General features: G+C 48.0%; 1 protein-coding gene across 3 annotated transcripts in view; it reads left to right on the top strand.

Moving 5' to 3' along the window:
• Positions 1-14,060, top strand: part of EEA1 (early endosome antigen 1) — a 302,741-nt gene extending 288,681 nt beyond the window's left edge. For all 3 annotated transcript variants that reach the window (XM_075344800.1, XM_075344799.1, XM_075344801.1), the window contains 2 exons: positions 5,536-5,634; positions 8,557-14,060. In XM_075344800.1, coding sequence (XP_075200915.1) covers positions 5,536-5,634; positions 8,557-8,679 — 222 coding nt within the window. In that variant the 3' untranslated portion in view covers positions 8,680-14,060. The remainder of the gene's footprint in view (positions 1-5,535; positions 5,635-8,556) is intronic.
• Positions 14,061-14,583: the final 523 nt, after the last annotated feature.

Below are 14,583 nucleotides of genomic sequence, written 5' to 3'. Positions count from 1 at the left end.
CTGTCTCCATGCCTGGCAGGAGTCCGGTCTCCATCCACAGCCCCTTGAGGATTCTGTTGGACCAGAGCACTCATCCCCAGGGACATGGCCCTGCGTCTCAGCAGCTAAGTACCTGAGACGTTTATGTTGGGGGTCCCGGTTCTTTATTGTAAAGGGAGAGTATGCTGTATGTGATTGTTTTAACTTTTCCGGCGGGTTCTCTAGCTTTTGCCTGAGAACCGCGCCGATGGTGCCTGCTTGTCGGCCTCGCCGCTTAACTTTAGGCCCCGGTTTCGCCGGAGGCCTAGTTTCATTTTCCTGCCCTCGCATGTCACTCATGCAGGGGGACAGGTTCGGCTCCTCCCGGCGGCCGTTCTACACAGGGGAGGGACACTCCCCACTGCTGGGGCATCCCTCCTTCCCTGCAGGTCTCTATAGCCCTCCAGTTCCCGCTCTTTTATAGGAACGCCCTCTTCTCAGGCAGAGTTCACTCTGCTCTGGGACATCCTGCATTCTGCATCTCTGCTGAGGTGCTGCGACTGGGGGACCGGGCTTTGGGATCTGGAGGGCACACAACACCGCGCTCAGCGGTCTGGTAAGCCACAGCCGGTCTCCGGTTGTGGACCTCTGTATATTCTCCCTGGGGTTCATTCTCTGCAAAGCCCCCACTCCAGCAGCATGTCTCACACAAGGAGCAAGGCTCCAAAGCTTTATTCTGCATGCACTGCATGTAAGCTCCTGCTGCCTGAGCCGAGCACCTATACACATTGTGATGTCTGCTCTAACTTGGCGGTGCCACAGCCTGGAGTCTCACCCCCAGTGGTCTCTCAGGCTGCTGCTGCACCTGTGATTGAACCCCCGGCCTGGGTAGAGTCCTTTTCTAGGTCCATATCCCAGTCATTTGCGGAGTCCATGTGGCTTTTGTCCAGGACTTTGATGAATATGCATCAGCCCCCCTCACAGGGTGCCTCTAATACTCTTGACAGAGGACTCCTATCCTCTGACCTCCGTCCATCGGAGCTCACGGAGGATTCATCATCTGATCCCAGACCCCGTCCTTATAAGAGAAGGCGCAGGGTTTCCTCCCCCTCCCCATCCCACGGCTCTGTCTCAAGAGCTGACTCTCAAGATGAGGAGGATGCCCTCACTGGTTGCTCGGAGGCTATGTATCCCATCGATTTCTCTGAGGGTGACTCAGATCTTAGTGATTTGATTGCTTCTATTAATTCTGTGCTGGATCTCAATCCGCCAGTGTCAGAGGAGCAACTCTCTTTGGCAGAAAAACATCAGTTTACCTCGCCTAAGAGAGTGAAGAGTGTGTTCTTTAACCACTCCAGTTTTCAGACCGCTGTGACCAAACCCAGGGCCTGCCCTGACAAACTCTTTCCAAAGCGTGGTTCTGATGACCGGTTTCCATTTCCACCTGAGGTGGTCAAGGAGTGCTCTCACTCCCCAAAGGTAGACCCCCCCGGTGTCTAGGCTCTCAGCCCGGACCGTTGTGTCGGTGGCTGACGGCACCTCACTTAAGGATTCCACTGACCGTCAGATTGACCTTCTAGCCAAATCTGTGTATGAAGCTGCGGGGGCCGCGTTTTCCCCGACTTTTGCAGCAGTGTGGGCTCTCAAAGCCATCTTTGCTTCTCTAGAGGAGATGCATTCCCTCACCAAGGAATCTATGCCTGAGATGGTTACCTTAACTGCTCAGGCTTCAGCTTTTTCATCCTATGCCATGTCTGCCATGCTAGAGGCTGCTCACCGCACTGCGGTGGCTTCAGCTAATTCTCTTGTTATCCGCAGGATTTTGTGGCTTCGAGAGTGGAAGGCAGATGCTTCTTCCAAGAAGTTTCTTGCTGGGCTCCCTTTTGCTGGTTCACGGCTGTTTGGTGAACAGCTGGATGAAATCATTAAAGAAGCTACTGGCGGGAAGAGTACTTCCATGCCACAAACCAAGACCAGGAAACCCGCCCAGGGTAGGAATCAATCGAGGTTTCGTTCTCGGCCCGCTCCAGCCACGTCCTTAGTCGGTGGCAGGCTCTCCCACTTTGGCGACGCTTGGTTAAAGCAAGTCTCCGATCAGTGGGTGAGAGACATCATATCTCACGGCTACAGGATAGAATTCTCTTCCAGCCCTCCAAACAGATTTTTTTTCTCTCAACTCCCCCCTTCTCCAAGGCCGCCGCCTTCTCGCAGGCCGTGGCGTCCTTGCAGGCAAACGGAGTGATTGTCCCAGTTCCCGCTCAGAACGGTTCAGAGGTTTTTACTCAAATCTCTTCCTAGTTCCAAAAAAGGACGGTACCTTCCGGCCCATCCTGGATCTCAAGCTTCTCAACAAGCATGTCCGGGTGCGGCATTTTCGCATGGAGTCTCTGCGATCAGTCATTGCCTCTATGACCCAAGGGGAGTTCCTGGCGTCCATCGACATCAGAGATGCCTATCTACATGTGCCAATCGCAGTGTCACATCAGCGTTGGTTACGTTTTGCGATAGGAGAGGATCATTTCCAATTCGTGGCTCTCCCCTTCGGGTTAGCCACGGCCCCTCGGGTATTCACCAAGGTCATGGCGGCAGTGATTGCGGTCCTGCACCTCCAGGGGTTAGCAGTGCTTCCTTATCTGGACGACCTTCTGGTCAAGGGTACATCCAGCGCAGACTGTCAGCGGAGTGTCTCGCTCACTCTTGCCACCCTAGCCCAATTCGGGTGGATTGTCAATCTTCCCAAATCCACTCGGACTCCGACCCAGAGTCTCACGTACCTAGGGATGCAGTTCGAGACTTTGCCGGCACTTGTGAAGTTGCCCTTAGACAAACAGCTGTCACTCCGGTTGGCGGTGCGCTCTCTCCTGAGGCCCCGCCGTTATACCCTCAGGCGTCTGATGCAGGTGCTGGGTCAAATGGTGGCCTCCATGGAGGCGGTTCCCTTTGCCCAGTTCCATCTGCGTACTCTGCAGCTGGACATTCTCCGCTGTTGGGACAAGCGGCCTTGCTCCTTACAGAGGTTAGTGGCTCTGTCGCCACGGGCCAGGAGCTCTCTTCAGTGGTGGCTTCGACCCCTCTCCCTGTCCCAAGGGCGCTCCTTCCTGACTCTGATTCTCACCACGGATGCCAGCCTATCCGGCTGGGGAGCGGTACATCTCCACCACAGAGCACAGGGCACTTGGACTCCGTCCGAGTCAGCCCTTTCAATCAATGTGCTGGAAACCAGAGCTGTGCTTCTAGCTCTCCTAGCCTTCCACCACCTGTTGGCGGGCAGGCACATTCGAGTCCAGTCAGACAACGCGACAGCGGTTGCCTACATCAATCACCAAGGCGGGACACGCAGCCGCCTGGCAATGTTGGAGGAACGCATTCTTCAATGGGCGGAGGACTCCAAGTCCACCATATCCGCAGTCCACATCCCTGGCGTAGAAAACTGGGAGGCAGATTATCTCAGCCGTCAATCCGTGGACGGTGGCGAGTGGTCCCTGCACACGGCAGTGTTTCAGTCAATCTGCCGCAAGTGGGGCACTCCGGACGTGGACCTAATGGCATCCCGTCACAACAACAAGGTTCCGGTTTACGTGGCTCGCTCCCACGATCCTCAGGCCTTCGCCGCGGACGCTCTGGTTCAAGATTGGTCCCAGTTTCGTCTGTCCTACGTGTTTCCCCCTCTAGCTCTCTTGCCCAGAGTCCTGCGCAAGATCAGAATGGAGGGCCGTCGAGTCATCCTCATTGCACCGGACTGGCCCAGGCGAGCTTGGTATCCGGACCTGCTCCTGGAGATGCCGTGGCATCTTCCGGACCGTCCAGACCTGCTCTCGCAAGGTCCGTTTTTCCGCCCGAATTCTGCGGCACTCAAATTGACGGCGTGGCTCTTGAGTCCTGGATTTTGACGGCTTCTGGTATTCCTCCTGAAGTCATCTCCACTATGACTCGGGCCCGTAAGTCTTCCTCCGTCAAGATCTATCACAGGACTTGGAAAATTTTCCTGTCCTGGTGTCGCGCTTCCGGCCATTCTCCTTGGCCATTCTCGTTGCCGACCCTTCTGTCTTTTTTATAGTCCGGTCTGCAGTTAGGACTGTCCCTCAACTCTCTCAAGGGACAAGTCTCAGCTCTATCAGTGCTGTTCCAGCGGCGTCTCGCCCGGTTGGCTCAGGTCCGCACCTTCATGCAAGGTGCGTCTCACATCATTCCGCCTTATCGGCGGCCCTTGGATCCCTGGGAGCTTAACTTGGTCCTCACGGTATTGCAGAAACCCCCTTTCGAGCCCCTTAGGGAGGTTTCTTTGTATCGTCTTTCTCAAAAGGTGGCCTTTCTAGTTGCCATAACTTCTCTGAGGAGAGTCTCTGATTTGGCTGCGCTCTCCTCGGAGTCACCTTTTTTGGTTTTTCACCAAGACAAGGTAGTTCTCCGTCCGACCCCGAACTTTCTTCCTAAGGTGGTCTCTCCCTTCCACCTTAACCAGGATATTTCCTTGCCTTCCTTCTGTCCGGCCCCTGTTCATCGCTTTGAGAAAGCGCTGCATACTCTAGATCTGGTTGGTGCGTGCTCTCCGGATCTATGTGTCTCGCACCGCTGCGCTTAGGCGGTGCACCTCTCTTTTTGTGCTAACCACAGGGCGGCGCAAGGGTCTCTCTGCTTCTAAGCCGACCTTGGCCCGTTGGATTAGATCGACCATTTCGGACGCCTACCAGAGTACTCAGGTGCCTCCCCCACCGGGGATCAAAGCACACTCGACCAGAGCTGTCTGTGCCTCTGGGGCTTTTAGGCACCAGGCTACAGCTCAACAAGTCTGTCAGGCTGCCACTTGGACTAGCCTGCATACCTTTTCGAAGCACTACCAAGTGCATGCTCATGCTTCGGCAGATGCGAGCTTGGGAAGACGCATCCTTCAGGCGGCTGTTGCCCACTTGTGAAGTTAGGCTCCGCCTACTTCTTAGTTTTTTCTGTTTATTCCCACCCAGGGACAGCTTTGGAACATCCCATGGTCTGGGTCTCCCAAAGGAACGATAAAGAAAAAGAGAATTTTGTTACTTACCGTAAATTCTTTTTCTTATAGTTCCGTATTGGGAGACCCAGCTCCCTCCCTGTTGCCTGTTGGCAATTTTCTTGTTCCGTGTGTTATCACCGGCTGTTGTCATGGACAGAGTTTCCGGTTGTTCCGGTTCTTACTCGGTTCTACTTGTGGGTGGCTATTCTCCTTCAGCTTTTGCACTAAACTGGCTAGGACTGGCTACCAGGGGGTGTATAAGCTCAGAGGGAGGAGCTACACTTTTAAGTGTAGTACTTTGTGAGTCCTCCGGAGGCAGAAGCTAAACACCCATGGTCTGGGTCTCCCAATACGGAACTATAAGAAAAAGAATTTACGGTAAGTAACAAAATTCTCTTTGTCTCTGTATGAGAAAGTCGGGAGAACAAGCTATTACATTTTCAGGGCTGGCATAAAGCATGGAATACATGTGTATTTTTTCAGTAGTTCTCATTTCCAAGTTTGTACCGTAAAGTCCATAAAACGGACATTTATATTGTTTTGGTTTTTTATTTTTTTATTCATATTTTTTTTCATTCATAATCCTATAGATAAAACACAGTCAAGCACTAACTAGAAAGTGGACTGAAGATCATGAAGTGCAAAACTGCATGGAATGTGGGAAAGGGTTTTCAGTAACAATAAGAAGGGTAAGTCCTGAAGTTACTATGTATAGATCTGCCAATAGAGGGGGTTTGTCAACACCAAAAGGCATTTTAACTACCCACATTGCCATGGAGTGGACCTAGCCCCTATAAAAATCTTACCTTTCATTTAGTAATCTGTGTCTCCTCTGTGCTGAAAAGTCTCTTTAATGCAATATGCTAATTTGGTGCTGAATGGTAAGGCTATGTGCCATGGGGGAAAGTGTCCTGCGGTTATATCCGCAAGACATTCCGCAGGAGCTCCCAGAAAACCGCAGCACAACTTTGTCTGTTTCCATGCTGCGGTTTATTTGCGGAATGTCCTGCGGATATGGTGCGGGCATTCTGCATTGAGGATACAGTACCATGGCTTCGGCACTGCATTCTCAATGCAGAACAAGTGCTGCAGTGATCGGGGCGTTCATACCTCCATCATGCAGCACTTCTCTCCCATCTCCGGCCGTGTTTACACTGTGAAGGAGAAGGTGGGCGGGCCTGAACTAGCTCCGGCTATCACATGACCGGAGCTTGTGCAGGCTCTGCCCACCTCCTCCTTCATGCTCCTGTGCACCGAGGGAAAATGACCGGGTGTCTGCTATCAAGGCAGGTAAGTATGGGCCAAAGCAGGGGATTTCCGCAGGTAATGCCGCAGGAATAATTGACATGCAGTGCTGAGCGATATCCACAGTATATTCCGCAACCGCACATTCCGCAACGTGTACACAGCACTCCCCATGTCCCATAGGATAACATGGGGAGTGTCTGTACACGCTGAAACCTGCGGATTTATCTGGAAAATCAAGATAAATCTGCAGGTTTTCCGCGGCAATATCCGCAGAAGCAAGCTCCCGTGGGCACAGGGCCTTAGACCACGTGCACACGTTGAGTATTTGAGTTTTTTCCCCTCAGTATTTGCAAGAAATCCAGGAGTGGGTTAATAATACAGAAGTGGTACTCATGTTTGTATTATACTTATCCTCTGTTCCTCTCCTGGTTTTGGCTATAATACCGGGGTAATACGTGTGCATGTGGCTTTAGCGTGGCCAAGCTGTGACATCCTCCCACCACCTTTGCATGCCTCACCGCCTCCTTCTGCCTTTAATGAAACCTCTTGCTTCACAAGAGATTCACTGTAGACAAACGCTGTCAATCAATAGAGATTGAGATGGCGAGAAATGCAAAGACGGTGAAGTGAAGTGAGCAGTGTACTATTTTAATTTTTGTTATGTGCGATATATACAATATTTTTCTTTTTTTTTATATATACTAAATTATGGTGTTTTTTTTTGTTTGTTGGTTTTTTTTTTTTATAGAGGTGGGAGGTTTACTGTGCTCAATTCTCACTGTACTTGGCCATTTGTAGGAGTTGATTACATTAAAATACATTTATTTGCATTGCCTGACATCACCAGCGATCATGTGACTGCATTGTCTATTCTTTTCCTTAGGCTACTTTCACACATCCGGATTTTGCTCTGCGGCACAATACGGCGTTCTGCAGAAAAACCGCAACCGGCTTTTGTAACGCCGGTTCCGGGTTTTTTTGCATAGACTTACATTAGTGCCGTACTGTGCCGCAGGGGCTTGCGTTCGGTCCGGTTTTTGCCGCATGCGGCAGATTTAGCCAATGCGGCGGCCGGATAGAACGTTCCCTGCAACGTTTTTTGCTCCGGCAAAAAAAAACGCATCGCGCCGCATCCGGCCGCTGCGGCGCATTTTCAATGCATGCCTATGGATGCCGGATGCGGCGCGATGCGGAAAAAAACGCATCTGGCCGCCGCATGCGTTTTTTTCCACTGCGCATGCTCAGTAGCGTGCCGCAACCGGAAAAAAACGGACCGGCCGCATGTAAAAACTTATGCAAAGGATGCGGTGTTTTCGCCGCATCCGTTGCATAGGTTTCACAGCCGGATTGAGCCGCACGGCTCAAACCAGATGTGTGAAAGTAGCCTTACATAGTCTACAAGAGAGAAGGCAGACGCAGTGAGTAACTGCTTCTGTCTTCTCCACAGGGCACATGTAAAGTATAGCATCAGCAGGTCGCTCCTTGTGACAAAGATGTCACTGCTGACTCGGGCACATGTGTTCTAATGAACTTTTGGGCTTTTTGTACATCACAAACTAAAATCCATCTATGATTTGGTGTAGTTTAGCAGTAAAATATGCAACAATTTCTGAGGTCACAGTTGTATTAAAGCAGGCTTTACACGCTACGAGATCGCTACAGCGATCTCGTTGGGGGTCACGAATTTTGTGACGCACATCCGGCCGCTTTAGCGATCTCGTTGTGCGTGACCTCGTTGTGTGTGACTCCTAGGAGCAATTTTGGATCGTTGCAGAAACGTCCAAAATCGCTCCTCGTTGACATAGGGGTCCTCTCCCAATTATCGCTTCTGTCGCTGGGGCGAAGTTGTTCCTCGTCCCTGCGGCAGCACACATCGCTACGTGTGACGCCACAGGAACGAGGAACCTCTCCTTACCTGCCACACGCCAGCAATGAGGAAGGAAGAAGGTGGGCAGGATGTTCGTCCCGCTCATCTCCGCCCCTCCGCTTTGATTGGGCGGCCGCTTTGTGACGTCGCTGTGATGTCGAGCAAACCGCCCCTTAGAAAGGAGGCGGTTCGCCGGTCACAGCGACGTCGCCAAGCAGGTAAGTACGTGTCACGCTGCCATAGCGATAATGTTCGCTACGGCAGCAATCGCCACATATCGCCATAACGATAGGGGCGGATGCTATCACACTCGCCATCGCTAGCATCGGCTAGCGATGTTGCAGCGTGTAAAGCCACCCTAACATATCACTTTTCGTAGGGGTGAAGGAAGCACAAAATCCTAAAAACGCGCATGAACTGTTTTCCAGGTAGTCTAGCTGCTGTTGTCACTCTGAATTACTAGCTTTTAATGTGTTGCTTTTCTTTTCCTTTGCAGCACCACTGTAGACATTGTGGAAATATCTTCTGTGCAGAATGTTCCGCGAAGAATGCCTTAACGCCCTCCTCCAAAAAACCAGTCCGTGTCTGTAATACATGTTTTACTGATTTGCAAGGATAGGAACGGAGGTGCAGGCAAATCCCTGCAAATTCCATTTAGTATTTTTGTTATTGCACTTCATGAAGCACTCAGAGTACTTATCCCATTGGATGAAGATTGTAAAATGTGGACACACGACATGATCTTTTCAATTGTTTTAATGCTACAAAGTGAGATTCTTGTATTTTTCATCAGACCCGAGTTTTAAGAGCGCCCCACACATATCTTTACCATCTGCCACCATTTTTTTTTCTCGGCTGCCTGTAAATAGCATAACAGAAAGTAACAATGTATTTTTTATACATAATTTGACAGTAACCACAAGTCTAAAATGTAGTGTTACTGCACGGGAGTGAATCTGTAGTTCTATAGAAGGATATTTTTCTCTTTATCCCCCAGTATTGATCTATCTGACTAGGTGTTGCTGGCTCTGCATGCTGTCCCACTCACTGCAGACCAATGAATGTTCTCACCGTCCTCTCGTCCTTTGCACATCCAGATATCTGGCCTCTATCTGTGGCTCCCCAGAGCCTCGTGCTCTGTACATGTGTGTGTCCAATGATGAATAACTGCAGAAATATGGCTGAACGCACTGTTTCTGATTCGCACTTTGTCCTAAGGCGCGACTACATACTTGGCTTATTTGGGTGATATTTTCTGTGTATCTGACCTTTTCTCCTATGATACCATTGATGATGACTGGAAAACAAGACTTTGTACTTGGTTACTGTTGTCTAGCAGCAAGTTTATTATACGATGGTGACGCGTCTGGTTATGTTTTTAAGCAAATTAGGTGCTTTATGAAGAATTATATTTGATAGTGAGGTGTAACGTTAATTATTGCCATATCCAATACTGTGACATTGCGGCTGAGTAATCTGTAAAACGGTTTGACTGTATTCGAGCAACGACAGTTGTGGACATTACCACTTTAAGACTTTTAATATTGGCATAAGGATTTACAGTTTGACAGGAATCACAATTTATCCATTAAAGGGGTTGTCTGGCTTTGGGATACAAGTCTGTGAATGCAGATTTGTGAATCCTCACAGCACTCAGTGCGGACACTGTCAGGATTTTCTGGGAGCAGGAGGCGCCTGACTAAAACTATGTGATTATCGGTCACGTGCACACTAGATATGTGCTGCTTCACTTAACACAATTGTATTGAGCAAGACCGGATACGTCTAGTCTGAATGTGTCTGGAAGTATGCACATACTTGTGTTCTTTGCAGTGGAGAATCCTTACAGTGTGCAGTGCTCGCGCTGTGAGGATTCACAAGTCTGTAGTTACATAGAGTGCAGACTTTTACCCCAAGGACGGAAATCCCTTCAAGTGACAACTTCTCTTAATTGCTCTGTCTGATTTCCATTTAATTTTGTATGCAGAATCATACAGCGAGTTATGCAAATCTGCCAGTCGGGGAAAACTGAAACATGACGGCCTGAGATATAATGGCACCGGTGAGCGCAGAGGCTAATTCATACAGACCGCAGCTAAGAAGTAATATTAGTGTAGATGTAACTATAGTCTTTTGTTTGTTTTTTTTTATTGTAAATACACCTTAATCCTTGTGTTATGTAAAGGATACTATCTGTAAATGGAAACAAGAAGAAAAATCGCACTTTTGATGGATACGGTTATATCCACCTTTTGGCCATGAGATGTGGCCATACACAATTGATGAGCATCGAACGAACTCACCAACCATAAAAAAATGTATGCGATGTCACCGATGACATAAAACATTGGAGTAAGGACGGTATCTTTAGATTTTCACATACCTGGTCTTTTGTTCACATAGAGAGAGGCCACTGCCAAGATGTCTGGCAACGGCCTAAGGCCCTTTTACAAAGATAGATGACGAAGCAGGCAAACATTCACACGATTGTTCACTCCCAACTAAGAGTCCTTGGAAACTTGTTCACAAAGCAAACACTTTTGTGTGTGAATGCACTAATAATTCTAACAGTTTAGCCAACCAATAACTTCTAAATATAAAACACAAGTTCCCGCTTCAGTTGCTTTCACACCTCCGGTTTTTGCAGTGCGCCTAAATCCGGCTCTAAAACCTATGCAACGGATGCGGCGAAAAAAACACATCCTTTGCATAAGTTTGTACATGCGGCCCGTCCGTTTTTTGCCGGTTGCGGCACACTACTGAGAATGCGCAGTGCAAAAAAAAACCGCATGCGGCGGCCAGATGCGGTTTTTGGCGCATCGCACCCCATCCGGCATCCATAGGCATTCATTGGAAAAAGCACTGCATCAGCTGGATGCAGCGCAATGCGGTTTTTTTTTTTTCCGGACAAAAAAACGTGGCAGGCAACGTTCCATTCGGCCGCCGCATGGGCTAAATATGCTGCATCCGGCAAAAAACGGACCAAATGCAAAGCCATGTGGCACAATCCGGCACGAAATGAAGGTCTATGCGGAAAAACCGCAACCGGCGTCAAAAAAAAAACGGTTGTGTTTTTTCTGCAAAGAGCCGGATTGTGCCGCACAGCAAAAACCGGATGTGTGAAAGCAGCCTTAAAGGGAACCTTTCACTATGAAAGTGCAGGCCTGTCTGCAGGCACCATGTTATAGAGTAGGGGGAGCTGAGCAGATTATATAGATTTGTGAGAACAGATATAACCTGTGTTTTCATTATGTAAATGATCTTTGGGCGGGCCTATCGGTGTATAAGTGTGCATACAGATATAGCTGTCAGTCACTCATAGGACCGCCCACTGGACCCAAAATCCCAGAAAGATTGTCACCACTGTCATTTTTCAGAGACATGCCTGGTGAAATATGTGAACTTGTTACTATATTGGGTATTAAAGTGCAGGCTCCAAGCATGGTTTATGACATAGGCTTCTGTTTTCCAGGTTTAGTATTCATTTTCAGTGTTTTTGTTAAGGAATCTGTACTAACATTCATATTTTCAAGACCAGCGCACATCTATTGCCACAAATGTCATCCCTTACAATGCAAAGCGGGCTTCATATAGTCACTAAATGGTTCTGTTTATGGTGAACTGTACTCATCTGTCACTTTCGTTTGCATGGCACTGTTGCACATAGATGACTTTCTTCTCTTTCACATCAGGGTCTTCTTATAACAGTTCTTTATTGTAAGTAATTTAATTTAAATAACTCACAGCTTCCAAAATGACAACCCATCACGTTTCAGTCTTTAGTTATTGGAAAAAAGATATGGCTTTTAATTGCTTACACAATGTGTTTTATGCTGAGATCCTGACCCTGGATTTCTATAATACCGTATTCTGTGACAGTACATGCTTCCATGCCTTGGCTCTCCTCCTGGGTGAGCTGACTTTTCCAATTGTCATTGTGTAATGCATGGAATTAAATATTCACCAATGGTTCTTGCCGCATTTTTAGCCTCGCTCTGGCACCATGTGACTCCAGTTGTGACCAGCCATATCACACCCAACCTACATACATGTATACTGAGTACCTCCATACAGTTATGGTGGCCAAGATGATGACTGTTCTCCAAGTAATGTAAACTACACAGTTGTAGCTTTGCCATGGTGATACAGACATCTTTTACATACGTGAGCCTCCATTCTTTAAGGGTTGCCAGTTGTCTGGATGCATCTCGGGTGGGAGGGGACTTGGTCACGCTCACCTGAAAAATTATTCTAATATACAGCATAAGTACATGGAGCACATTTTTGGAGGTGGCGAACAACGATTGAAAGATGCTCCTAATTCTTTACAATACTCTTAAATTTATGCATCTTAATCCAACTTTCAAGGTTTAGTGAATCGGGGTTTTAAGGAATGGATGTGATTCATCCAGTGCTGCCGGCCTAGATTGGGCACCGAAATCATCTTTATTTTTTGTACTTGGTAAGTGTATAATCACTAGAGTGTTTTTTCTATATATCGCATGACATGTTCCAGTGTCAGGACTGAAATGGGAAACGTTATTGTGATAAGTTGTAATATGCTTGGATTAGCATATGATGATATCATTAGTGGTGTTTTCAGTGTAAAGAGCACAGATAAGAGAAGTGATAACAGCCAGCTCAGACCTAATCAGGCCAGTTCCTCAAAATGACGCATAATGCTATGAGATGAGCATATTCTGAGTCATGAAAACCTGTGGTTACAGAGGCTGAATGATTTCCAGCCAGGTGCCTGCACAGGGTCACTCCAGGGGCTCACATTGTATTATCTTTTATCATCTAATGAATACATTTGTTTTTCTAGAATTATTTTCCGTCCATGAAGAACATGATGTGTGCTGGCTAAATGTTACCCTATGACTTGTGGCATCATACTATACAAATTATTAGAGAACCTACACAAGCGCTTACCTGCTATGTGACGCTCAGAGCTGCGCTATGTCTACCTCTGCTTGTGCCATGGCAGTATTACACTACCACTAGCTGCATCCCCCATGTTCAGAAGACCTGGAAGGCAATCAACATAAGCTCAAAACCTACCTCTTTCACTATGTATCTTTAGTTCTTTGCAGATCTTTGCCTAATATACAGGGAATTTCATCTCTAACCCCTGCAACTAGAGAAAACGGGCTGTTTTATGACCGTTTTGTCATGTACTGTGTAAAACAAGTAATTCTACTTTTAAAGGAAATGTAATCTGAGAGCAGCATGATGTAGGGTCAGAGATTTATCACTTACTGCACTGTTTGTTGTAGTTTCAATAAAATCAGTATTTTATCAGCAGGAAATTATCTCTAGAGGACTAGTTGCCATGTAGTCCTGCTTCCCTACCTAACCCCACCCCCACCACTGATCGGCAGCTTTTTGCCTATGCAGTGTGTAGAGAAAGCTGCCAATCAGTGGTGTAGTCAAGGTTACGCTCAGAAAAGTGGTATATCTGCTGCAGAGAAAACAGTGATCAAAACTCCACCATCAGACCAGTAAGTGATACACCACGGGAATCAGGTTATCCGCACCTAGATCATGCTGATTTCAAATTACATAGGAAAAAACTGCTGATTACCTTTAACAGTTATAATGCACATAACCTATTCCTGATTTCTAAATTCTGAGGATTACCCCTAGATGAGTTATAGTTGCCCAGCATAATGAAGCTAAGCTGCTCTCATCTGAGCTCCCACAATTCACAGTTTTCAGATTACAAAAAAGCCAGTTTAGTTTTTATAATTTTAGTAATAAAGAAAAAAACTTCTTGGAATTCTAAATGGGCACAAGTAAAGCAAAGTAGTGTCAGAATTCTTAAAGGGAACCTGTCAGGTCCCATATGCCCTCCAACCTAGCAGCAGGGACATGTGTGGGCCAACAATCCCTGCTTGACCATCCCTATCTGCTTTTACACAATATTATTAAAGTGGAGAAAAAAAGGATTTCTTCGGCGCTCCATTGGGAGACCCAGACGATTGGGTGTATAGCTACTGCCTCCGGAGGCCACACAAAGTATTACACTAAAAAGTGTAAGGCCCCTCCCCTTCTGCATATACACCCCCCGTGGGATCACGGGCTGCTTCAGTTTTCATGCTTTGTGCGAAGGAGGTCAGACATCCACGCATAGCTCCACTGTTTTTAGTCAGCAGCAGCTGCTGACTATGTCGGATGGAAGAAAAGAGGGCCCATACTAGGGCCCCCAGCATGCTCCCTTCTCACCCCACTTTTGTCGGCGGTGTTTGTTAAGGTTGAGGTACCCATTGCGGGTACGGAGGCTGGAGCCCACATGCTGTTTTCCTTCCCCATCCCCCCTCGGGGCTCTGGGTGAAGTGGGATCTTACCGGTCTCCAGGCACTGAGACCGAGCTCCATCCACAGACCCGGAGAACCTGCTGGATATGGAGCTGAGTATCGTCAGGGACAGGGCCCTGCTACATTAAGGTACTCTGTGTCCCCCGTACACATCGCGCACACACACACCAGCATTGCTGGGAGTGCTAGTGCGCCGGGGACAACAG

This window comes from Anomaloglossus baeobatrachus, chromosome 4, assembly GCF_048569485.1.
Source record: "Anomaloglossus baeobatrachus isolate aAnoBae1 chromosome 4, aAnoBae1.hap1, whole genome shotgun sequence".
In the NCBI taxonomy this organism is placed as follows: Eukaryota; Metazoa; Chordata; class Amphibia; order Anura; family Aromobatidae; genus Anomaloglossus; species Anomaloglossus baeobatrachus.
The sequence above is the reverse complement of the archived record's forward strand: the minus strand, read 5'-3'. Positions and strand labels throughout refer to the sequence as shown.